The 26136-nt window shown below is 39.1% G+C and overlaps 1 protein-coding gene across 6 annotated transcripts; it reads left to right on the top strand.

Annotated features, from left to right (window-relative positions):
• The first annotated feature begins 414 nt into the window (after positions 1–414).
• trim9 (tripartite motif containing 9) lies at positions 415–24377 on the top strand. Of its 6 annotated transcripts, none has more exons than XM_073873474.1 (12): positions 415–1690; positions 6391–6438; positions 7507–7602; positions 8690–8812; positions 12506–12616; positions 13585–13738; positions 13863–14008; positions 16350–16488; positions 16849–16887; positions 17073–17322; positions 22902–23064; positions 23661–24377. In XM_073873474.1, the coding sequence occupies exons 1-12, from the start codon at positions 767–769 to the stop codon at positions 23736–23738; spliced, it is 2271 nt and encodes a 756-aa protein (XP_073729575.1). In that variant the 5' UTR covers positions 415–766; the 3' UTR covers positions 23739–24377. The 6 variants fall into 6 exon arrangements, with proteins under 6 accessions (XP_073729575.1, XP_055026511.1, XP_073729576.1 ...); XM_055170536.2 differs by having other exon boundaries at positions 422–1690; positions 17073–17376; XM_073873475.1 differs by lacking the exon at positions 16849–16887 and having other exon boundaries at positions 426–1690.
• Positions 24378–26136: the final 1759 nt, after the last annotated feature.

The raw sequence follows: 26136 nt of genomic DNA, 5'->3' as shown, positions 1-26136 counted from the left end.
AGTCAGATTTTCATGCCATGGCCCCTTTAATACAGAAGCTTTGTGTTGCTACATATAAAGCACTTAACGTGGTTCCCCTATGATTTTGAACCACTTTTTTAACCACTTTTAGTACTATTATTATTATTTATTTTATTTATTTGTTTTGTTTTTCGAGTATTGCTGTAAAAACCTTTTGGAACCTTAGTCTACGGTTAAAATTCTGCACAGGCAATTCAAAATGACACACTTTGCCTGAAAACCATTTTAATATTTAAAATTTATGACACAACCGGTGCAAAGTGTTGGACAGATTGCCTTTACTCTCGAAATAATTCTCCTCTCTCTCTCTCTCTCTCTCTCTCTCTCTCTCTCTCTCTCTCTCTCTCTCTCTCTCTAGATACCATGGCAATGCTGCTGGAGGCAATTATCATCCTCCAGGAATTAAGAGAGGATTTCAAATCTACCTCTCACATTTTCATCTGTCAAATGCTATCTCTTGTAGCTTATGTCTGACCTGTTCCCACACATCTTAGCAGGTGATGGATGAAGGTGCTCTGTTACAGCAGGTGCAATAAAACAAACATTGGTCGCGTCTCATTGCTCAAGCAGCTCAGCCATCCTTTGTTGACAGTGAAGCATCATCCCCCTGATTGGGTTTCAGAAGCTCATCACGTGGACTGACAGAGATTTCGTGCACTAGCCGTTGCCCCACATGCACCAATGCTGATGTCAGCCTACGCCCCCGAATTTATACCGCCCCCTTCGCTATCATCTTGTGCATAGGATGGAGAACGGGAAGGAGAAGTATCCGCATCCGGAATTTATTGCTTTCGGTCACAGGGAGTCCGTCTCCGCATCCACCTCGATGAACAAGATGGATGAAATGGAAGAGGAATTAAAATGTCCGGTTTGCGGATCGTTTTTCCGTGAGCCCATCATCTTGCCCTGCTCCCATAATATCTGCCTGGCCTGCGCTCGCAACATCCTGGTGCAAACGCCCGACGCCGAGTCCCCACAGAGCAGCCGCGCGTCCGGCTCCGGCGTGTCCGATTATGATTACTTAGACCTGGATAAGATGAGTCTGTACAGCGAGGCGGACAGCGGCTACGGCTCTTACGGCGGGTTCGTGAGCGCGCCGACCACCCCGTGCCAAAAGTCCCCAAACGGGGTACGCGTTTTCCCTCCCGCCGTGCCTCCGCAAGCGCACCACCACCTGCTGCCGCACACCGGCGTCCTGCCGCCGGTCCCGCGCAATTCGTGCCTCACCTGCCCGCAGTGCCACCGCAGCCTGACGCTTGACGACCGGGGACTCCGAGGCTTCCCGAAAAACCGCGTGCTGGAGGGGGTGGTGGACAGGTATCAGCAGAGCAAAGCGGCCGCGCTCAAGTGTCAGCTGTGCGAGAAGAACCCACGCGAGGCGACGGTTATGTGCGAGCAGTGCGATGTGTTTTACTGCGACCCGTGCCGCCTCCGGTGCCACCCGCCCCGGGGTCCGCTGGCCAAGCACCGGCTCGTGCCACCGGCGCAGGGCAGGATCAGCCGGCGCGCGAGCCCACGGAAGATATCCACCTGCACCGAGCACGAGCTGGAGAACCTGAGTATGTACTGCGTCCAGTGTAAGACCCCAGTGTGTTACCAGTGTCTGGAGGACGGCAAACACTCAACTCACGAAGTCAAAGCGCTGGGGGCTATGTGGAAACTACATAAGGTGGGGGAATTGATTGAGCTTGTTTAAAAGCATTTTTAATTGGGTCTAACGCAGTGCCTTGCCCTTAACATGAGCTCGGGTGCCATATAAACACAGCGCACGACACAACTAGCCGTGATTCAGACCAATTGCGCACCATTTTTAAGTTATATTGAAACCTTTATGTAGCACAAAAGGTTCATTGTTAAGTGTAAAAGCTTCCACAGATCATAAAAAGATAAGAAAGAAATGGTTCTTTTAAGAACCTTTAACTTAAAGGTTCTTATGGAACCTTAAATGGTTCTGCTGTTGCATAAGCACCTTTATTTTAAAGAGTAAGGCCGTTTTAAAGGGTGGGTTTCTTGTTTTCTCATCATAAACATGTCTGTGGTAATTTGTCTGTTCCTGGGGAACATTGTAAAAATGCAGTGATTGTGGCCTGTTGTTGGCAACATGAGACAGAGAGCTGATTTATAGTGTGTCTTTGTGTATGCGTGTGTGAAAGGGAAAAGAATGTATGAAAAGGACAGCCAAAGAACGAGAGAAGAATCCCCTCTGTCTCTCTCTCTCTTTCTCTCTCTCTTTCACACATACACACACAGACACACACATGCTCATTGCTCAACATACTACATCATGAGTGTTACATTTTGAGTACATTAATTTAGCAGTTAAGCAGTGATGGATTGGACAAGCATAAACAGACAGAGAGATAAAACAGAAAGAACATGCTAAACACATGTAAAAGAATCATGCACATATGTCTTAAGATTTTTTAAGCTTTATGACTTGTGTTTTGATTTGCTATTTTGTGTGTTTAATAACCAGACGGAGCTGGTGACTTCGGCGCGGTATGCGGATGCGGAGTCGTCTGCTGGGTTATTTTCAACCCAGCGTTGGGTCAAAAAGTGACAAACTCAGCTGTTGGGTTAAATTAATTCAGAAAATGTTTATGTTTGACCCAACAATGGGTTAAAATAACCCTCCATTTTGGGTTAAAAACAACATTACATTACAACCCAACGTGTTGGGTTCATCCCTGTTTAACTCAAAGCTGGGTTGAAAATGACCCAGGGTCTTTTTTTTTTAAGTGTACACTCTTAAAATGAAGGTGCTTAGAAGGTTCTTAACAGTGATGGAAAATGTAAAGTAGCAGAACCATTTTTGGTTCCTCAAAGAAGCATCCGAAGAACCTTTTAATGAAAGGTTCTTCAGATGTTAAAGGTTCTTTATGCAACTATTTAGCCAAATTTAGCCATTCATAATGACCATTATTTTTAAGAGTGTAATGCGTGGTTATTTGTGTTCAGTAGCATGACTTAATGTGTACTGATTTGCATTGATTTTTATGTTCAGTAACATTACTGTGTGTTAATTTGCATTATTTGTGTTCAGTAACATGACTTCATGTGTGTTGATTTGCATGAAGTTTGTGTTTAGTAACATGTCTCAGTGGGTAGCCTTATGTTGCCTCACACCAAGAAGGTCCTAGTTTAAGCACCATCTGGGTCAGGAGGCCTTTCTGTGTGGGGTTTGGCCAAACAGGCCAAAAACATGCAGGTTAGGTGTACTGGAGATGCCAAAGTTGTGAATAGATTAACTTGTGTGTAGATTAACTGGTTCTCGCCATGGATATAGCCATAGATTCTGGAATGGTGTCAGTGAATTAATAACAGTAATATTACCAGATATGTTTTGAGTTGCATTAATTACTTGATGTGTTTTGTTTTTAGTTGCATTATTTTTGTGACTCCATGTGTGTTTTTGTGACTCCATTATACTGTGCGTTCATTCACAGTACTCTATGTGTATATGGACGCATATTTGTTTCAGTTTGAAATGGGACAGCAACATAACGGCAGACCCAAATATGGCTTCTCCTATTTAGCACCTGGGACACACACAGAGAGAGAGAGAGAGAGTGCAGATCTTGGATCAGTGTCCTCTACCACAGTACCATCTGTAGCTGTTTTACTGAACACAGGCGATCTGGCCTCATATTAGAAATTTAGATAGAAATGGCCTCATTCTGCACTGCAGACACTTGCTCGTCATTCAGGGAACAGATTGTAGTTTTGCTATAGCTTGAGGGCACCATATGCTTGTCTTTCTTTTGCCATTTCTCTTTTCCTCTGTGTCACAAGCACACACACTTACGTAAGAAGCTGAGCCACCATTGATGTTGTCAATTACATGATATACAGCTGATTATATATACAGTAAGTGGTCCTACCCCAAACTTGTGTCATTGGTGGCGTCAGCCTATGACTGCAACAATTAGATTTAATTTGAATTGTATGGAACATTGTAACTGTTGTTCGGTTCAACTATGTAGCATTGTAGTGTTTAGCCGTGCTGCTAGGTGGCAGTAACGGCCGGTGACTTCTTTTTTCGAGGGAGCACGATGCGAAGTTCGTCACAACATGTATGTAGCCCGTCATGTGTGTGGTTTGTCATTTCAAAATATGTGTTCGGCACGTCGAGTGAACCTGTGTGCATCATGTGTTTTGTCAGGGTGGGTGCCTGCTGCAGACGCGTCTGAAGGGTGTATGATTAAAGAGACGCTCGCGTTTGCCAGATACTCCCATAATCTCATGCGTAATCAGAGTTTACTGTTAAGGGAGTGTCTTGCGTGTATTTTGTGAACGTGAGCGTCTCTTATTATAAACGGTTTTGACACGTGTTCAGCCGGCCATCTTTGCAACGCCTCCAGGTAGTTTCAGTCATGCAAGACTTAAGGGCTCATTATAGTCGTGTGTAGGTCCTACGTCGTAGGTTCTCGCGTCGGTTTTCATTTATACTTTTGCGTCATCCTCCGCTTTGACGTGCAAACACACACGCTGGTAGGCAGTATCTATGCGTGTAACCACAGTAGCAGCGCGAACGTCAGAGAAGAAGAAGCTTGGCAAGTTAACCCACAACATAGAAGAAACAGCAACTTTTTGTGTATGATTTGAGAAGACCAGCAATGATGGAAGTAAATAAACAGCGACTTTTGTTGCAGTTTGAGTTAAATCACTTCTCAACTTGGTTCATCTTGTTTTCACCATCGCAAACGGAAATACCTATGACGCAGTTTTTTTACCAGACGGGAGGGGTTCTGGTGGACCAATCACAGCGCTTGCGGTCCGCCTAGAACTGACATGCTGTTAAAGTTTTTGCGAGGTGCACGTCAGGCTATGCAGAGCTACGCACAGGCTATGGATAGCTACGGCGTAGAACTTACGCACGACTATAAATCAGGCTTTAGTCTCAGCCTCAGAAGTCACGCCCACAGACTGTTGGCTGTACGTCTGATGTTTTTCGTACACTTTTCTGGAAACCCTGTGAGAATGTCAAAGTCGTCTTTTAGGGATGCACGATATATCGGCCGACAAATCGTTATCTGCCGATAACTGCTTATTTGTAATATTATCGGTTATCGTCTGATAGCAAAATTAGGCCGATAAATGATGGAATATTTTGGTTTGTTGAACCACTTCACTTGCTCATTGCTGGCCATGTGAAGTTTTGATTGGTGCTTTCTGTGACATAGCACGAAGATGACACGTGTTGCGGGCTTAAGAAGAGTATGCTAGTCTAGAGCAAAGACAAGATGTCCGCGGTCTGGGAGTTTTTCATTGTGAAAATAATATGAATATTTATCGGCATATATATATAAAGAGTTATCGGTATCGGCCAAAATCCCCATATCGGTGCATCCCTATCGTCTTTGATTGGTTGAAATAAACCGGATTTCCAGGAGACGCGAGTGTCGCAATTAGTTTCGGTCCGTGGAAAACAAAACTCTGACGTTCCATTGAGGAAGATAATCAGTCGTGTTCACGTGGATAATAATGACCAGTTATCATGATCAGCTAAACATTGGATTCTCAAAAATATGCAAAGTTCGCAGAATAGACTCTAAAAGACGTCCAAGAGTTTTGCTTGAGGCAGAAAGTGGAGTCAAAAAATTCGGTTCTCCTGAATTGCTTGTACTGACTTAGTTGTTGCCAGCCGGCTCGTTATTGTGGGGAGTCGGAATTCCGAAACGTGACGCCAGATGAAACAAACTGTGATTGGTTATTTGACATGTCGGTCAAACAGCTCGTGGGCGGGCTTTGTCCAGAAAAAGCAGCGAAAAACACCAGACCTTCAGTATTGAAGGTCTGGCTACGCGAGACTATGCAAGACTAAAGTCCTGTCTACTTGAATACAGACAGATATCTCTAAAAATGCACGCTAAAGTAACATATTTCTGACCAACAGTTAAACCTGACATCAACTGTATCATAACTTTTGTTTCTAAAGCTCAAATTATGCTAAAAAAACATTTTCAGGGTGGTTTTAGCTACTGCGCATGCAAACAGGTTTTTAGTCTCATCACACGACTCTATAGAGTCCCTCCCCCAGAGAATCGACAGTATATTTATCTATTGATAAGTGTTTTTTTAACTCAACATTGTATTGCTCCCCTATAGCGGTGCACAAACTTGTTATACCACTGTGACCTTGTGGTATTCTGCTGTGTAATATATGATTATGTAGGGCTCTGTTCCATATTTGTTTGTAGTACAGTATATAGTGCCTAATGTGGTGAAAGTGTAGTTTTTGAGACTCTAGTGTGTAGTGCACTACAATAGTGTATAATGCTATATTTTAGTATATAGGCCATAGAGTAAAATTTGGAGCGCTGTGTTTCGTTCCTTGTTCTCTAATTTTTTGCCTTCATTTGAGAACAGATCCAAAATGAAAGCGGAGGTCTCCTGATGGATGGTTGTCATAGCAATGTGAGAACATTTATAATGGGATATATTTCCCACTCTAAAGCAACATCATTGCACAGCCTGACGCACACATTCACTCCTCTTCCTAATCTCTCACCCACTCCTGAAATGACAGATTTAATGTCTAACCTCCCATATCACGTCATTTCCTCTCTCAAATATCATTTCATACAATTTGCGCATATTACTAATTCCTTGTTGACGTATTCTTAGTGTATATTAGTGAAATATGGTATCTGCTGTGTGGTTTGAAATGTACTGCTTTCGATATGTCAAGTCTAAATAAAACAATAAATCATCATTACTTCATAAATTAAGATCAGAAATAGTGTATTTTCAGAAACATACTTTTTTAAAGACTACAGATAAGACTACAGATAACAAGCAGATATGATTTTACAAACTTATTTATTTTACGTCCCTGTATTTGGGGGAGTTCAGTGCAAAATTGATGCCACATCAGCAACATGTTATCCACTTTTAGTGAAGTTTATGGATAGTGTGTAAAACACTTAATTAAAGATTCGAACGTCAGTCATCAAGTTTGAATATGGATATGTACTTTAGATATACACTGTAGATTGTTAAAAATGTCTGTGGAAATTACAGTATCAGCTGTTTGCCAATAACTTACTGTAGATTTAAATTTATGTTATTTACTGGGAACAGTTTGTTCAAAGTTAAATGAATATTAAACACTAACAAGTTTTTATCTTTACAGAGTAAAACTAAAATAACAGCCTCATACAAAGCATTGAGAACCAAAAATTTAAGGAAAAACTGCAAAAGGTTTAACATGGTTTTCACATTTCTGGTTCACATGCTTTGCATGAGGCTGTAATTTTACAGTTTTATTCTGTAAAGACAAAGATGTGTTAATGTTTAATGTTCACTTAATTTTGAACAAACTGTTGATGGTAAATAACATAAATTTTAATCTACAGTGAGTTACTGGCAAACAGCTGCATAACAGCAGCAATTTTTTACAGTGTACATGTAAAAATAAAGAGCTACAGTTAATTCTTATATATTTATATTATATTATTTATCTCTTCCTCTTTATCTTTTCAGGGTCAGCTTTCTCAAGCATTGAATGTTCTGTCTGATCGGGCCACGGAGGCAAAAGAGTTCCTGGTGCAGCTCAGAAACATGGTACAACATATACAGGTACAACACACGCAACAGTTGCAATCAAAAGTTTATATACACCATGCAGAATCTGATGAAAGATTGAGAAAATGAAAGATTTTGGAAAAAGAATTTACTAAAATTATTGCTTTACTAAAACATTTGTGTATTATGCCCTGAAAGGGCCACTCCACTTTTTTAAAAAATATGCTCATTTTCCAGCTCCCCTAGAGTTAAACATTTGTTTTTTACCGTTTTGGAATCCATTTAGCCGATCTCCGGGTCTGGCGCTACCCCTTTTAGCATAGCTTAGCATAATCCATTGAATCTGATTAGACCATTTAGCATTGCACTCAAAAATAACCAAAGACTTTGGATATTGTTTTCTATTTAAAACTTGACTCTTCTGTAGTTACATCGTGTACTAAGACCGACGGAAAATTAAAAGTTGCAATTTTTTTTTAGGCCGATATGGTTAGGAACTCTCATTCTTATCAACTCAACTTAACTTGAACTCTCAACTTATTAATCTCATTCTGGCGTAATAATCAAGGACTTTGCTGCCGTAACATGGCTGCAGCAGGCGTAATGATATTACGCAGCAGTCGAAAATAGTCCCCTTGGTTACTTTCAATAACAGGGGACTATTTTTAGGCGTGCATAATATCATTGCGCCTGCTGCCGCCATGTTACAGCAGCAAAGTCCTTGATTATTAGCCAGAATGAGATTATAGTTCCTAGACATATTGGTCTAGAAAATCACAACTTTTAATTTTCCGTCGGTCTTAGTACACGATGTAACTACAGAAGAGTCAAGTTTTAAATAGGGAAAATATTGGTCTGTATTTTTTAGCGCGATGCCAATGGTCTAATCCGACTCAATGGATTATGCTAAGCCATGCCAAAAGTGGTACCACCAGACCCGGAGATCAGCTTAATGGATTCTAAAACTGTAAAAATCAAATGTTTAACTCTAGCGGAGCTGGAAAATTAGCATATTTTTAAAAAAGTGGAGTGTCCCTTTAAAGCCCAGCCCTAGCACCTCAAATGTTCAAACCTGTATTATGATCTCATTCATAATACAAAATGTAACGAATTATTCCATGTCTCTGTGTTGCTGATTTAGGAAAATGGAGTTGAATTCGAAGCGTGTTTGGTTGCCCAGTGTGACGCCCTGATCGAAGCTCTCAATCGCAGGAAAGCCCAGCTGCTCAGCAGAGTAACCAAAGAACACGAACACAAACTTTCAGTAAGTACCTGATTATTTAAATCACTCCCAACTTAATGAAAAGAGGCAGTTTGTCTCTGATTAGCTCTGTGATGAATGTGCTCCGATACACTTTGCAAAGCTAATAGATCCCATTAGGTAAATTGCCAATTATGACTTTAGTCACACACATTAACAATTGGGAAGAAGGGATGCATACTAATTTTTAAGCCTAACATTAAATGATATATTGATAAAGTGTTTGATGTCTTTGATTGGTTGTCGCAACACAGTATTTATTTAGTCTGCATGGCATATAGATGTTTCTCATGTAAATATGTTATTTTATGAGTAAACATAATCAGTGGATGGGCCGCATGCAGTATAGTATTAAAACCAAAGTAATGGCTTGCAATATCCGCATTACAGAAGCATGAAATAAAATACTTACTTCAGTTTCAACAATTTCAAATATTGAGTCTCTAATATAACTGCAGAAATGCAACAGAGGAAGGTTTCAGACATTTGGTGATAATTACTCAAGTCACAATTTGATTCTTTAATGACTGCCTGCCACCTTAAAGGTATTTAGTATGTGTTAACAATAGTGATGAATCAATTATATTTAATGCATGGGGTTTTGATGTGTAATTTTTAATGAATCTTTTAGTAGCTTTATACACAGGTGGTATGTTGAAATGCATGTGTGTTTAAAAGTGTTAATCTAAAATTCAGGGCATTTTGTGCAAATCACTTCTTATTTTAAAGCTCACATAACACACACATGTTAATCTTGAGTACCTATATAGAGTACTATTACATTATTCATATATCAAAAGAGTCTTTAGTTTTATCAGATTTATAAAAGACAGACCAGCTGTACCAATTCTTTCCGAATAAGCCAGAGCTCCTGGATGCGTACCACGGGTGGAACGAGTCACAAGCAAGCAACACACACAAAACATTATCCCACTATCTCTGGATAACTCATGATTCACTACATGTTGGTGTTGTTTACATTATATGCACTTTTGCAACAAAACACGGACATTTGATGCAGCTTTACTTATCGCCTGCGAATAATGGACCGCCCCATTTCAACGAAATCCAGCTTTAAAGGACAAGTTCGGTATTTTAAGCCCTGTTTTCAGATTGTTTATGATGAAATAGAACTGTTTTGACTGAAATTTCGACATATGCGAATTTTCAGGTGTTTGTTGTTTCACCTCCCACCTTTACAATGGGTGTATAGGTGCACTGGAACAATTATTTTACTAAAATGCATTAAACTTTTGTTTACAAAGACATGAAACTCACCGAGTGGTCAGGGGTGTTCACTGATATGCTCACACAAAAATCGCTGCAAAATGCGCATTCCAACAGGTTTTATCATAGTTTTTGCCAACTCCATTGACTTGTATTAGATGTACTGTGGTAAACAAATGGTAAAACACCTGCTGGAAAGCATCTTTTTCATCGATTTTTGTGTGAGGATATCAGTGAACACTTCCTGACCACTCGGTGAGTTTCACGTTTCTGTAAATGAAAGTTTAATGCATTTTAGGAAGAATCCAGTGCACCTATACACCCATTGTAGAGGTGGGAGGTGAAACAACAAACACCCGAAAATTCTCGGGGCAGCCGCATATGTCGAAATTTCAGTCAAAACCGTTCTATTTCATCATAAACAATCTGAAAACAGAGCTTTAAGTGTAAAATACCGAACTTGTTCTTTAAACAAACACACACGCACAACTCTGCCGTTAGCCTGGATGAACAAACTATATCTATTGTTTCCATAAGGCTGGGTTCTTTAGGAAGATAAACAAGCTTACATTTCCCTCACAAACAACAGCACACTTCTTTGGTTACGTTGATTTCATGCCAGCTCTTGGTTGGTCTGCGCGTGCGCTATTTCAGTTTAAGTGCCCATATAAGGACTTCCACTGTACTTCCTGCACTGAAATTGCACATAAAAGAAATAAAGCAAGATTGATACGTATGAATCTTTCATGTTCTGAAAAACTTTCAGAAACTTGTACGAACCCTTGGAAAGTGCATTCGGCACAGAAATACTCAGTCACACATCCAATTGCTTTTTTGACACTTTGCCTATGTTTAGCATGAGGAAATCAACTCTTAAACAGTGTTAATAAGTCAAAATGCACGAAATAGCTTTAAACCCCCCGTCCCCCTTTAATAGTAAGACAAACAGGTCACTGCAGGTTGAGATTCTTTACTGTTTTAGAGCTTACATATAGAAGGTTTTATAAGGTTGAGACTGTTTCAATGAATAAAGATCTGGGCTATTAACAGATTTAACCCTGAGTCATTTTGTCCTGGAACAAGATTCTAGGTTGCTGCAGTGGGACTCTGCCTGTACTTAGTGTGCTGCACTTTTTTAAAACTTTAAAATCAGTGTGCTTTTACAGAAACTTATAGAGGACATATCATGAAAATCTGACTTTTTCCATGTTTAAGTGCTATAATTGGGTCCTCAGTGCTTTTATCAACCTATAAAATGTGTAAAGATCAACCCAGTAACTTAGTTTTGGTATACCATTCTCTGCAAGCATGTGAAAAAATAGGTCATTGAAAATTGGCTCCTCTTGTGATGTCAGTAGGGGATAATACCACCCCTTAATCTGCACTATTCAACCACGGCATTGCCATGTAGTGCAGAGATCAACTCATTTGCATTTTAAAGGACACACATTTTTGCTCACACCAACAAAGTGGCAATTTTAACATGCTTTAATAAATTATCTATATGGTATTTTGAGCTGAAACTTCACATGCGTACTCTGAAGACACCAAAGATTTATTTGACATCTTTAAAAAAAAGTCTTGTGAAATGTCCCCTTTAAAGGGGCCGTTTGTTTCCAAACACATATGGCTTTCTTATTGAATGTGGATCATAAAAGGAGTTTGTGTATGAAAGTACAGTAAACACTAACTAATGACAACTGCGTCTAGTCGCAATCATTTTTGTCTTAAGTGTCAAAATCAATCTAACAATGATTTTGCCCCAAACTTTAAGGTGATTGTTCATTTATGCCCCTTTTAGGGGCCGATTATTACCTTGTCTATAGTGATTTGTGAGTTATGAAAAAAAATCCTTGAGTGCACTTCAGTTGTGTTGTGTAAGAATTGTTGCTTTGACATCCTATGAAAGCCTGTCTTGCCTCTTGTCTCCATGGTGCTACAAGCTTGTTTCCATGGTTACAAAGATGTTGGGGTTCTAGTGTTGTCCAGTGGCTTTGCTGAGATGAGACAGAGAGCTGCTATGATGCTTTTATTCTGATCTGTCTAGTTTTGTCAGGTTCTGTCTGGATCTGGTTTCGGAAAATGTTTTTATGTATGATTTGTTTTTGTTTGACTGTCGGTCTAGTACATCTTAATAAAGCAGGTGTGTATGTGCACACACGTGTACATCATTTAAATGGGACATAGGCAGTAGATGCGCACATGATGGCCTGTCCACACAATGATTCAGGTTGAACTATGCTTGCGGGGAACTGTGACTCACACATAGACACACACATACATTCATCCACTAGACTATGCATAAATGAAGTGATTTTGGGATGTTTTGTTTTTTGGGAAAAGGTCAGTGATGTGTTGCCTGCTCAGAGAGAATGCTAACAATTGGTCCTACTGTTGCTTAGCAACACAGCCACAGTAGAGTTATACTGGATTTATACTCATTCTTTCTCCCTATTTCATTTGTGTCAGGTGGTTCGTGACCAGATATCCCACTGCACGGTGAAGTTAAGGCAGACCACTGGACTGATGGAATACTGTCTGGAGGTCATCAAGGAAAATGACCCGAGTGGATTTTTGCAGGTTATTGACCCTTAATGAGATACTCATGATCATGTGACTTCAGCTTACCCACTACACAAGGCTCTGAAGGACCTATTAATATATATATGAACATGTAAATTCTGTTTTGAGGAAATATATATGTCCATAAAACTTTTAATGATTTTAATAAAAATATTTTAAATTTAACCCATTGTTTGTGTTACACTATAACACATTATGTGTTATTTTTAAAACATTATGTGTCATTTCGTGTTGATTTTAAGTTCATATAAATAGAAGGGACAACACAAGATGTGTTAAAACAACACAAAGTGTGTTGTTCCAAAAATAACACAGAGATGTGTTAAGTTAAAAGTGCAGTGTGTAAATTTTAGCGGCATCTAGTGGTGAGGTTGCGAATTGCAACCAACGTCTCAGTCCACTGCTCACCCCTCGCTTTTGAAACACATAGAGAAACTATGGTAGCCGCCATCGGAAAAACATGTCATCAACGGAGACAACTTAGAAAAAAGTTTGTCCGTTAAGGGCTTCTGTAGAAACATGGCGGCACAAAATGGCGACTTCCATGTAAGGGGACCCTCGTTATTTGTAAATAAAAACGTCTCATTCTAAGGTAATAAAAACATAATGGTTCATTATATAAAGGTCTTTATACACCCCTGATAATATAGTTTTGTATATTATTTTGCATTTCTGTCAAGAGATCCTTTCAAAAATTACACACTGCACCTTTAAGGACAACACACTAGATTAAATGAAAAAAGTGGTTAAACTTGTGAAAACTAGTTTAATTATCAACTTCAGCCTCAAAAAAAACAAACACTCATGCTCAATGACACTTTGCCTTCCAAAACTTTAATCCTGCCCTGGGGACTTTTCTTAAATTAACACAAGGTCATGTATTTACATAATGTCAACACTTCATTAATTTAACATAATTTAGTCTAATGTATTCTGACTCGCGGTATGTGTCTGTGTGTGTGTAGATCTCAGATGCTCTGATAAGAAGGGTCCATATGACTGAGAATCAGTGGGGTAAAGGTTCTCTGACCCCTCGCATGAGCAGTGACTTTGACTTGACCCTGGACAGTGGACCTTTGCTACAGACCATACATCAGTTAGACTTCGTCCAAATGAAGGGTAAGTTTGTGCAATTGTGTCCGTTTTATTTTTGCATGTCTCTGCTTAATGACACAGTAAGAAAGAACACTAGACTCAAAATAACTCTGTCCGTCTATGCGTTTGACCGTGGTTTTGTGTTTAGTTCCAGCCGCTCCTATTCTTCAGTTAGAGGAGTGTTGCACTCAAAGCAACAGTGCAACTTTATCATGGAAGCAGCCTCCCCTCTCCACCATCGCTGTGGATGGATACATTTTAGAGCTGGATGATGGGACTGGAGGCCAATTCAGAGTGAGTGTTGCATGCATGCGGCAAAACACTCATTTGTCGACATTAGATCAAGTCAAGTGCACAAAAACAGTGTGTCATCTTACTGCCCAAAGATGATTCATTCCTCGCACTGCGGAATTCTATTTATATATATATGGCAGGATTCACATTTATGCGTTTGACGCTTTTATCACAATCGACTTACGATGCATTTGTACTAGAGATGCACAAAATTTTCCCACCAATATCCGAATATTCAGACAGATATCTGCCAGTACTAAAGTAGTTTTGTGGTTATATTAACTTGCGTTAAGTAAATTCTGAAGATAACATTTTCTGGATGTAATTAATTTATATCAAACATTAAAGGATTAGTCCATTTACTTAAAAGAAAAATCCAGATAATTTACTCACAACCATGTCATCCAAAATGTTGATGTCTTTCTTTGTTCAGTCGAGAAGAAATTATGTTTTTTGAGGAAAACATTGCAGGATTTTTCTCATTTTAATGGACTTTAATAGAGCCCAACATTTAATACTTAACTCAACACTTAACAGTTTTTTTCAACGGAGTTTCAAAGGACTATAAACAATCCCAAACGAGGCATAAGGGTCTTATCTAGTGAAACGATTGTCATTTTTGACAAGAAAAATAACAAATATGTACTTTTAAACCACAACTTTTCGTCTAGGTCCGGTCCAGCGCAGTGACGTAGTAGGGAGGTCACGTGTTACATATATAAAACGCACATTTGCGGACCATTTTAAACAATAAACTGCCACAAAGACATTAATTAGTATCAGTTGACATACAACAACGTAGGAACGGTCCTCTTTCAAGACAATTGTAAACACTGGGGCGGAGTTTCGCGCTCGTCCTCTGTGACCTCTTGACATCATGACGTATTGCGTGGGGTCAGCTGGCGCATCACGACCGGATCTAGACGAGAAGTTGTGCTTTAAAAGTGTATATTTGTTATTTTTATTGTCAAAAATGACAATCGTTTCGCTAGATAAGACCCTTATGCCTCGTTTGGGATTGTTTATAGTCCTTTGAAACTAAGTGTTAAGTATCAAATGTTGGGCTCTATTAAGTCCATTAAAATGAGAAAAATCCTGCAATGTTTTCCTCAAAAACATAATTTCTTCTCGACTGAACAAAGAAAGACATCAACATTTTGGATGACATGGTGGTGAGTAAATTATTTGGATTTTTCTTTTAAGAAAATGGACTAATCCTTTAACATTGAACATTAAACTACTGTTTCTTTACATTTTCTATACACAGAGCTTAAATTCATTGCATTTTCCTGATCTCTTTTGATTGACAGGATATATCGGCCATGAGTATCGGCTGTTTTTAAACTATTGGCCGATAGTGATTATTTGGTGATATATTGGGGTTTCTCTAAAAAAAACGTATACTTTTTACCAGTATGTGTGTGAGATAGAACCCATGATTTTTACCAGTTGAGCTACAGGAACACATGTGATTGGGTTTCATAAAGGGCAGGGTCTCTTATTTTGTGACTATGTACTACTTCAGTTACCAGGTGTATATGGGCAATACACACACACACACACACACACACACACACTCACACACATTTAATAACACAATGCCACACATGCATTGTCGTCCACACAAAGACTTTAAACAGGCCATACTCTTTAGAAAGATTCATGTTGTCTCATGCTCTATTTTCTGACAGATTATTGACAACAATATCACATAGGGGTGTTTCTCGGACATGGATTAGGTTAAGCCAGAACTAGGCCTTAGTTTAATTAGGAAATATAACTATTTTTATTAAACATGCCTTACTAAAAACATTACTTGTGTGCATTTTGAGGTGAGACAAAGGGCACTGATGTATATTAAGATATGTGCAAAATTTATTTTAGTCTAGGACTAGTCTAATCCCTGTCCGGGAAACCGCCCCTTAGTGTTTCACTTGAAGTATGCATCAGTGTTTACTTGCCAGTTAACTGAATTAGCATTTATTTATGCTTGTTAAAGGGACACTTCACTTTTTTTAAATATGCTAATTTTACCGTTTTGGAATCCATTCAGCCGATCTCCGGTAACTACAGAAGACTCAAGTTTTAAATAGGAAAAATATCTAAACTCTTTTGTAATTTTTTAGCGTAATGCTAATGGTCTAATCAGATTCAATGGATTATGCTAAACTATGCTAAAAGTGGTACCGCCAGACCGGCTGAATGGATTCCAAAAAGGTAACAATCAAATGTTTAACTCTAGGGGAGCTGGAAAATGAGCCTATTTTCACAAAAAGTGGAGTGTCCCTTTAAGCATTGAAAAGATTATGCGTGTTAACTAAATGAAGTGTGCATTCTACAGGAAGTATATGTTGGCACAGAGACGATCTGCACCGTGGACGGTCTGCACTTCAACAGCACTTACAAATCTCGTGTTAAAGCCTTTAACTCCAGCGGAGTCGGCCAGTACAGCAAAACCCTAGTGATGCAGACATCAGAAAGTAAGAGATGTTATATATATATTCAGAAATCTTACTATTGAATCACTCTTTATGCACAGGGAAGCTTGAGCATGTCAGTGCAAATTATATACTGCAAAACTTTTTCCAGACCTATCACAGTAAAAATCTGCTGCGGTGAGATACTAACGAGCATTGTTGCATGACTGATGCTATAATGAATAATACTGTGAGCACTAAATAAATCCAGCTTCCATGATCTACTGCTTTCATTGCTCTCTTTCAGTACCCAATTCTGTTACTCTCTTTTCCCCTCTTTCTATTCATCACTATTTTCTGTTCTCCATTTTTTTTCTGTCTTTTCCACCTTCTCTCTTTCTTCCCTCTATCTCTTCATTTCAGTGAGACTACCTTCATATTGTAGTCAAACTGTGGCTGCAGGTATGAATGCCTGAATGTCTGATCTTCATCATTATTTTAACCTAATGGAGACTTTTCTGTCTGCTTGTATTATGTTTGTTTATGAGTATTAGAGATTGCATAATATTGTGGATTTGTATACTTACAGTACATTATAGTCAATTAAGTCTTAATAACTGTATAGTATATGTGCATTCTCTCTACAGTTGCCTGGTTCACCTTTGACTCTGCATCTGCCCACCCTGACATCATCTTGTCCAACGATAACCTCACGGTGACGTGCAACAGTTACGATGACCGTGTCGTCATGGGCAACACTGGGTTCTCCCGTGGTGTGCACTATTGGGAGATGACCATCGATCGCTATGACAACCACCCTGACCCTGCGTTTGGAATCGCCCGGGGCGATGTCATGAAGGACGTGATGCTGGGGAAGGATGATAAAGCATGGGCCATGTATGTGGACAACAACCGCTCTTGGTTCATGCATAACAACTCACACACCAACCGGTATGGATAGCCAGATTGTTTTTTGCGCTTGAGGTTTTTTTCTATAAATAGCACAAAAGCACACATTATAGATTTATCATGCAGGTCATTTTTAGGTTGTTTATTTATTTCAAAGTTACTCTTTAAAGGGCACCTATTATGGCCTTTTTACAAGATGTAATATAAGTCTCAGTAGAGTTCTCAACTGGCCTGAAAATTACACCCCGACCCGGCTCGTGGCTTTTAAAGGAACACTAAAACGTTTTTTTTACCTTAAAATAACGTTTTCAAAAAAGTTTCAGTCGTTCATCTACTCGAAACAGGGTGAACGGCACTTTCACATTCGCTTTGCAGCCCTCTATCGACCAAAACCGCACTAAAGAAGTTTCAAACCGTCGGGTCGTGGTCCTGTAGTTCGAGTGAAAACTACAAAAACTTGCTTTACGGCAGACCTACAATCCAATCAGAGCCAGCTTTGCTGCAGTAGGCTAAATTATTTACGACAGTGGTTATGGACAATTCCGCTTCCAACCTGTAGGGGGAGCAAAGAGCAAAAACTCTTTAGTGTTGCTTTAAAGCCCGGATCTGCTCGAACCTGGCCTGCGGGGTTACACGTATTATCATGACCAGCAGAAGGGAATTCAAATCAACCTTTAATGTTCACGCCTTTTAACAATACAAACAACTGAAACAATAAACTTTAAATATATAAACACTTTCCAGACCTCTGATTTTTCCCACTCCTGTAGTAGCGACAATAAATTCACTTGCGGCAAAGTTACTTTTCATCCATCTTCTTCTTCAGGCTAAAAAGGCGTGCATGCAGCGGCGTCAGGTCTGCCCCCGCCCCTCTCCATGATGCACATTGCACGCAGCAGCTAGACTTTATTTAAGGTGGACAGCTGCAATGATTAATAAATTACATTTTTACTCAGAGGAAAAGATTAAGCCCGAGGTCTGACCCGAGTCATTTGCTTATATTTTTGACCCGAACCCCCGGGTCCCGTCGGGTTTGTCGGGACGACCTGACCCGTTGAGAACTCTTAAGTCTCAGATGTGCCCAGAATGTGTCTGTGAAGTTTCTGCTCAAAATAATTCACAGATCATTTATTATAGCATGTCTAAAATGCCCCTATTTGGGTGGGAGCAACGTGCTCCTTTAATGTCTGTACCTTTAAATGCAAATGAGCTACAGCTCCTCACTTACTTACAAACAGACATTGAGCGCTTTCAGTTAAAATAGATCTGATTAATACAGTCTGAGACAATAGTATCTAGTAGACAGAGTACAACTCGCTGAGGGTGGAAACTATGGTAACGCAGGACTGTGGGCGGCAGGGGCGTCATGCACCAATTTTGTTTAAGGGGGCACAGTATGCACAGCTCACAGAAATTTGTGCATACACAGACATCAAACGAAATATTGTAGAGCTTTCAGTCTTTTCCATGGCACTTACATTTTTAACGATCTGAACACCCCTGCTTTCATGCAAAAACATCCAAAATAAAAGTCCAAAAATACTATTCAATCGGAATAATGACATATTAGTATCATATTTACATCTGAAACGGCAAGTTTTATTTATTTAAGTTTTAATAAATGACTTAATTGTTTCATTAATGCATTTTGCACAACAACTGCATTATCCTATAAAATTAATGTAATTTTAAATCCATAAAGTATATAAACAACGAAAATAAGCTATAGCCACGTGATTGATTTGAATTTTCAATAATAAAAAAATGTGAAAATATTAGAAACAATTATTAGAGGAACGCATTTATTGCATTAAATTTTACCTCATATGTGAACATGTGTGATTCTGCGCCCCCGTGAACTCTGGCGAACTTTGTCGTTGTACCAAGATGAATCTAGAAATGTACTAATATAATGTCGAGACTATTACATATTAAACCATACATTTTCTACACAGAGGAGGTTAACTGCACATTCCCGTACTGGGGTTGGGAAATGTTGTGAGCGTTTCTTACACGTTTTAATTCCTCAGATAGCCAAATGCAGCAGCAACAGCAAAGCTCTTGAGCGCGCTCAGATGCTAATGACGTCTGCCACTGTGCTGTCTGCAGCAGCTGCCGCCAGAATAAAGTTATGTAACACGATCAAAACACAAACGCCGAAAATCTTCGAAAAGTGACTAGGATGCAGCACAGAATTGATAATATTGTGCATATTAAAGGCGCTCTAAGCGAATTCACACATTTTAGACCATACATTTTTTTTGTTACATACAGCAAACATCTCCATCTGCTAGCTGCCTGTCCGCTGATCAAACTGTAAAAAAACGCGATCTCTGTAGACAGCCCAGGCTCTACAAACTTCAGTATTAACACAGTGGCCAAACCTGCACCACGAAACAAAACAAAGTGTTCCAGCCAATAAACGGCAAGAAGGATTTGGGGGTTGGGTTTGGGCGCGTTCATGAAAGCACAGAAGGGAGGGGGAGGAGTTAAATAAAGCTAAATAAAAACACGTGCCCCCTCATGGGCATGATGCCTCTGGTGGGCGGGGCTTAATCAATGTGACCTCACACTGATAAGAGAATCAAAACGGCATGTCTAATGAGACTGCTTTGGTTAAATGGGGATTCAACAACAAGGAGCGGGTGGATTTTTTATCGTGGGGTGGTTGTCAACACACATTATGTTCAAACACCTTGTAAAAGTGGATTTTGCATAATAGGTGCCCTTTAAAATGCATACATTTTTTTTTAAAGCGATACTCCAGCCAAATGTAAAATCAAGATTGGCCCATGAAGTACTCACCCACAGGCAATCCGAGATGCTTGTGTCCATCATCCTTCGGACGGGCACATTCGGGGTTGTTTTGGTAGATGTTCTTGCTTTTCCAGGCTTATAGTGGGGGCAAGCATGGATTAGGGAACGGCTCTGACTTTGAGGCCCAAAGATGTGCATCCATCCTTCGCAGAGGTGATCCGCGCGGCTCTAATGGGTTAATAAAGGACTTTTATAGGTTACTGTAAAAAAATAGGTTAAACTTTATAAACTATAATAACTAGCTAGCTACCACCAACGTACCCATGGCAACAAACCCTCACTATGCTAACACTGGCATAAATCGCCATGAGTCCATGATGGTGCCGTTACCGGAAGCTAGTTATTACAGTTTATAAAGTTGGAAATCTGGATATTTTTCTGGATACAAATCTCATCGATTACCCACAGAAGACGTTTATTAACCCATTGGAGCCGTGTGGAGTGCCTGTGTGAAAGATGAATGCACTTTTTGGGGGTTTAGGGTTAGAGGTTGTTTCCTGATCCCTGTTTTCTACCATTGTAGAGCTTGGAGGAGCAGGGACATCTAGTAAAGTAGCTCCAAATGTGTTCGTCTGAAGGATGCTGGACATTTGTATGTTGGATTGCTTGAGAGTGAGAAAATCATTGGGTAATTTTGATATTTGGCTGAGACCATTTTATGAGTAAAGAGACTGGTCCAGAACAAATATTCACTGTTGCCCTTGGCTACAAAATGGATGTTATTTTAATCTCAAATGAAGCAAGTTTATTGTCTTAATGACTTCATATCGCTTATATAATAAATAATATCCCTTGAGGGGCGAAACAGAGGCTCAGTGGGTAGCACTGTTGCTTCACAGCAAGAAGGTCCCTAGTTTGAGCATTGAATTGCCTCTCTGTGTGGAGTTTGCATGTTCTCCCTTTGTCACGTTGTCAACGTGGGCTTAATCTGGCTATTCCTGTTTCCTCCCACAGTCCAAAGACAGCAGGTTAGGAAATTGGAGATGCCAAATTGTCTTTCCCCAACCTGTGTGTAGACTGACTGTGTATACTGTAGATAAACCAGTTTGCGCCATATGCTAGAACAAATAAGTATCCCTTGCTGTAATAGATTTTAGTCACATTGTCTTCACAATGACTCTTCAGAAAATTATTTATAATCTATAATTAAAAAAAGTATGTCTTTTGGAAGACTCGTGATCGTCTGTTAAAAGTATTCCTAGTGCAGATATACAACCACTGATCATTTATCAAAAGTCGAGTGCCGTCACTGCTATTGAGCATAGCAAATACAGCGCTCGATACAGTTTCATAAATCACATCATAGTTACACCATCAACAAGCAATGTAACAGCTTTACCCACACAGTCACATTAAATATGCACTTTATTTCATTCTGTTTGTCTTTGAAATACTTCTACATTCAATGTCTTAAGATGTTGTGGTGGTCCAAACATTATTTTCAAAGCTTCGGAGAGCATAAAATGCCTTTTGACAGATATCACTGAAATAAGTGTCCAGAGATATCATTCCTGTCTGCGACAGCCTTGGGCTCTGTAAACAGGTATGAAGAGTCAGGGAGCAACCCAAGCTTTTTTAATCAGAAATGCTCTCTGCATAATAATCATTGGCCGGTGCTCAGCTTTGATGGCATAACATGACTTTTTAGGGTGGACTTTTGGAGATAAGACTTTTGGTGTAATTCACAGGCCTTTTCTCAAACGCAAGGCTGCATCCTTTTAGCTTTTAGCATAGCTTAGGACAATCCATTGAATCTGATTAGACTATTGGCGTCGCGCTAAAAGAATAAGCAAAGAGTTTGCGCAATGATATTACGCAGCAGCCAAAAATAGTCCCCTTAGTAACTTTCAATGGCAGGGGACTATTTTCGGGCAGTGCGTGATATCACTACGCCTGCTGCAGCCATGTTACAGCAGCAAAGTCCTTGATTATTATGCCAGAATGGGAGTATAGTCCCTAGCCAAATCTCCCTAGAAAATCTCAACTTTTAATTTTTTGTCAGTCTTAGTACACAATGTAACTACAGAAGAGTCAAGTTTTAAATAGGAAAAATATTGAAACTCTTTGGTTATTTTTTTGCGCGATGCTAATGGTCTAATCAGATTCAATGGATTATGCTAAGCTATGCTAAAAGCGGTACCGCCAGACCCGGAGTTCAGCTGAATGGATTCCAAAAAGGTAAAAGTCAAATGTTTTAACTCTAGGGGAGCTGGAAAATGAGCATATTTTCAAAAAAAGTGGAGTGTCCCTTTAACCAAGGCACATACAAATAGATGACAGAGTCAGCGCTACATTACTGCCATCTGCTGCTAGTTAATGATATTCACAATGCAGTGAAGAGACATGAAGAGTAACAGAACCGCAGGTTGAATGACAGTTAAAGTCTCCATAAAATCAAAATTGAAGTTCTCTGGCTTTAAGTATAAATATGTTAGCCTTAGGGATATCTATAAACTAGTGTGAACCAAAACACTGACAGATATAAGCATTCAAAACGTACAATCTCTTACTTCAGCCACTACAGATCAATGATTTTTTATGACACATACTGCACTTCAGCTTCTTAGCAGATTCCAGGCTGTGAGGTAAACTAAACGTTATTGGCTATTTTAAAAGGAGGAGGAGCCACTCAATATCTAGTGTCTATGTGTCAAACATAGAAGTGTGTAACAGTGAATGGTTTAGTTTTTACAGACTATTGGATAAGTGCATCATATTTCATCGCTATGATTCTCTTCTTCGTGTTTCAGTACGGATGGTGGAATAGGCAAAGGAGCGACTGTGGGTGTGTTGCTGGATTTCTCCCGTGGGATTTTGTTGTTTTTGATTAATGATGAGCAACAGGGACCCGTTGCCTTTAACACACTGGAGGGCATGTACTACCCAGCCATAAGCCTCAACCGCAATGTTCAGGTAACTGGTTCTTTACTTTCTAGGGCTGTCATAATGATTAAATAATCGTTTCATCGCGATTGTTTGACCTTTTCACAATGATTTCAGATCACCGCCATGATTGCACATCTCTTTAAAAAACACAAGGGGGAGCTGCAGCGCCTGTATAAATGAGAACGTATCAGATGGCGCTCATTAACTGACAATGTAACGCGATATATTGCAAAGCCATTCAATACAGTAAAAAACAGGATTTAAAAAAATGCTGCAAAATTTTGATAAGTAGTATGAACTGTCAGGTAAAACATACATTTCCAACACAGCAATTAAATGTCAAAGCAATAAAACAGGCAATTAATTGTCATAATCATCACAATTTATAAGACAATTAACAGTCAAATTTCATAATCGTGACAGCCCTATTACTTTCTACAATTCACTTTTCTGTTGCACTAGCTTTTGGCTACAACGGTCTAGTCATGAATGTCCCACCTTCCAGTAAAAACAGCCAATCGTCAGTCAATAAAAATGTATGTTTTTCTAAGGGAGGGGCTTTGAGTGTTGTGAAGTGTGGACAGTTTCCTTAAAGGGACTTATGTGTGTGTTTTTTTTAATAGGTGACTCTTCATTCTGGGCTGCCTATTCCAGATTTTTATACACCTGGAGAGTCTGATCCTGCAGGATCAGTTTGCTAAAGAGTGCAAACACAAAGCTGATACACATTTATATACAAACACACACGCACAGACAGGCACACACACAGATACAGTGAGTGCTTGGTGGGGGAATCGCTGCTGACAGTCATTAATAGGTCTGAGAATTATGAAATGTAACTGGACCTGATATATATGTGAGGTTTAGGATTAACCAAACCCTAAATTAAGCTTAACTCTGATCCTGATGTATGTGAGGTAAATTAATATTCAAATTCTTTCATGTTTTTGTTACTCTTTTCTAGATATTATTATTATTATTATTGATGATGTTGTTGTTGTTGTTTTTAAGAAAAAGGTGCTCATGGATGTGAACTCTGAGCTTACTCGATCTTAACAGATTTGTCTGTTGTTTTATGATAAAACCTTCTGTGTGAAGTTAAGCTAAGAAATGAGTTACTGGTGTGCTAAACCTTAATTTTTACATTACACAAAATTTTATTGCAAGGTGTGATGATGGTGTCTTGAACAAAAAGAAGTGCGGACAGAATCTATATTTGAGTTTGTCTAATACTGCAAATTCGTACTCCCAAAACCCTTTATCTAAATTTAAGCCCTATCTCAAAACTTTTCCAAACACAATCCTACCTGTGCCAAGTCATGGTTCAAACCTGTACCAAATCCCAAATCCTATCTACAAGCCCTCATCAGACTTCTCTTTCTAAACATAAACTCATACACTTTACATGGATAGTTCACCCTTACGCTGATCTAAACCTGCATGAGTTTCTTTATTCTGTTAAACACAAAAGAAGATATTTTGATAAATGATGATAAGCTCACAGTCAGTTAACGTTACTCATTGACTTTCAAAGTATTTGTTTTTCATTTTTGGATGAACTATCCCTTTAAAAATGCAAACTGTAACTTTTGACTCTCTATCGCCATCTCTGTTTGAAACAGAGTTACTTTACTTATCTTAAAGAGCACCTATTTCATTGCTAAAAAACAATGTTATTTTGTGTATTTGGTATAATACAATGTGTTTGCGTGGTTTATGGATAAAAAACACATTATTTTCCACATACCGTACATTTTTGTAGCTCCAAATTTCACTCTTTTCCTGAAACACACGCATTTGAAAAGCTCTGTGTCCCTGATTGGCCAGCCAATCTGTACGTTGTAATTGTCCTGAATACCTCTGACGTCAGCCGGAAATGTGAAGCTCCTTACCATGTTTGAAAGATTCGGGCACAATGCAATGCTGACAGGAGTTAAGGCTGTCCAAACGGGAGGAATGATGGTAATGTCGGTTTTGTCTACATCACCAATCCCAGAAAGTAAACTGTTGCCTACAATCCGTGTGTTTGTTGTAGTCCAAGAAAAGAGATTTACGTTGGAGACGATAACTCACGTCATTGTTTACTTTGGGGTACCTTTTGCATATTGTTAACATGTACTACACACTTACACACCAAAGGAAATGTAAAATCGTGAATTGGACCATTGGTGCTCCTAAATAAAGTTATGGATTGCCATTTGAGATCCCACTGATACTGTCTGCATACTACATTGGAGGAACAACACAGATACAAAAAGGGGCCATATGGGACATTGCCAGCATGAGCTGAATGTGTTGTTTGTTGAACAGAATAGAGGACACAATTTCGGACATAATCACACAGAGGCATTTCCTCGTCTTTGCATAGCATATTATGCAGAGATGAGAATGGATAAACTTTTGTTGCTCACTCTGTATTATATATTTCATTTGCTGTCTCAAAGCTAAACGCAAATGCTAAATAAATAACCGGTGCTGCTTACTATCAATGTCAGAAAATGTTGCAATATGAAACAGCATAGCTGCAAATCCAAAAGAAAGATCTTTATATGATACAGAATACAGCGTAGCTGCTTGAAGCATTGGCTATTAGTTTACATAAAGGATGTACTTTTGCATTAACAGATATTTAAAATGATCCCACTGGTGGGGTTAAAATAAGGGGCAGGTGCTGTACTCTAGTATATGTTTGTTGGTCAACAATAGTTAAATGCTCAACAAACATCTGAATGTTTGGGATAAATTCACCCATTTGTAAATCAATTGTATTTTTTCATAAATTATTCCCAATATAAGAAATAAAATGTATTATTATTATTGTTATTATTATGTGTCTGAATTGTTGTTATCTGTAAAGTTCTATCTCAATAAACTGGATTAGGTAAAACATACAGTTGTCTGTTGTTCACTTTACAAAAAAACTACCCTGCTAAAAAATACAAAAAACTTTTCTATTAACCTACATTGCCATTATTAACCACCAGCTGTTTACCATTAAAACCACTTCAAAATGTTATTATGTAATATCAGTAGCAAACGATCTACAAGTTTCTGAAAAGTATTTTACTGGCTGTCATATAAAACAGAACCCAACTAATT

This window comes from Misgurnus anguillicaudatus, chromosome 11 (assembly GCF_027580225.2).
Source record: "Misgurnus anguillicaudatus chromosome 11, ASM2758022v2, whole genome shotgun sequence".
In the NCBI taxonomy this organism is placed as follows: domain Eukaryota; kingdom Metazoa; phylum Chordata; class Actinopteri; order Cypriniformes; family Cobitidae; genus Misgurnus; species Misgurnus anguillicaudatus.
Note: the sequence above shows the minus strand (reverse complement) of the source record. Positions and strands in the feature narration are given on the sequence as shown.

Excerpts from the sequence above, each read along its gene's own strand:
- trim9 (XM_055170536.2), top strand. The coding sequence starts at position 767 with ATGGAGAACGGGAAGGAGAAGTATCCGCATCCGGAATTTATTGCTTTC. Across the intron at positions 17,377-22,901 it reads AACAACTCACACACCAACCG|TACGGATGGTGGAATAGGCA; the intron begins GTATGGATAGCC and ends TTCGTGTTTCAG. Across the intron at positions 23,065-23,660 it reads GCCTCAACCGCAATGTTCAG|GTGACTCTTCATTCTGGGCT; the intron begins GTAACTGGTTCT and ends TTTTTTTAATAG.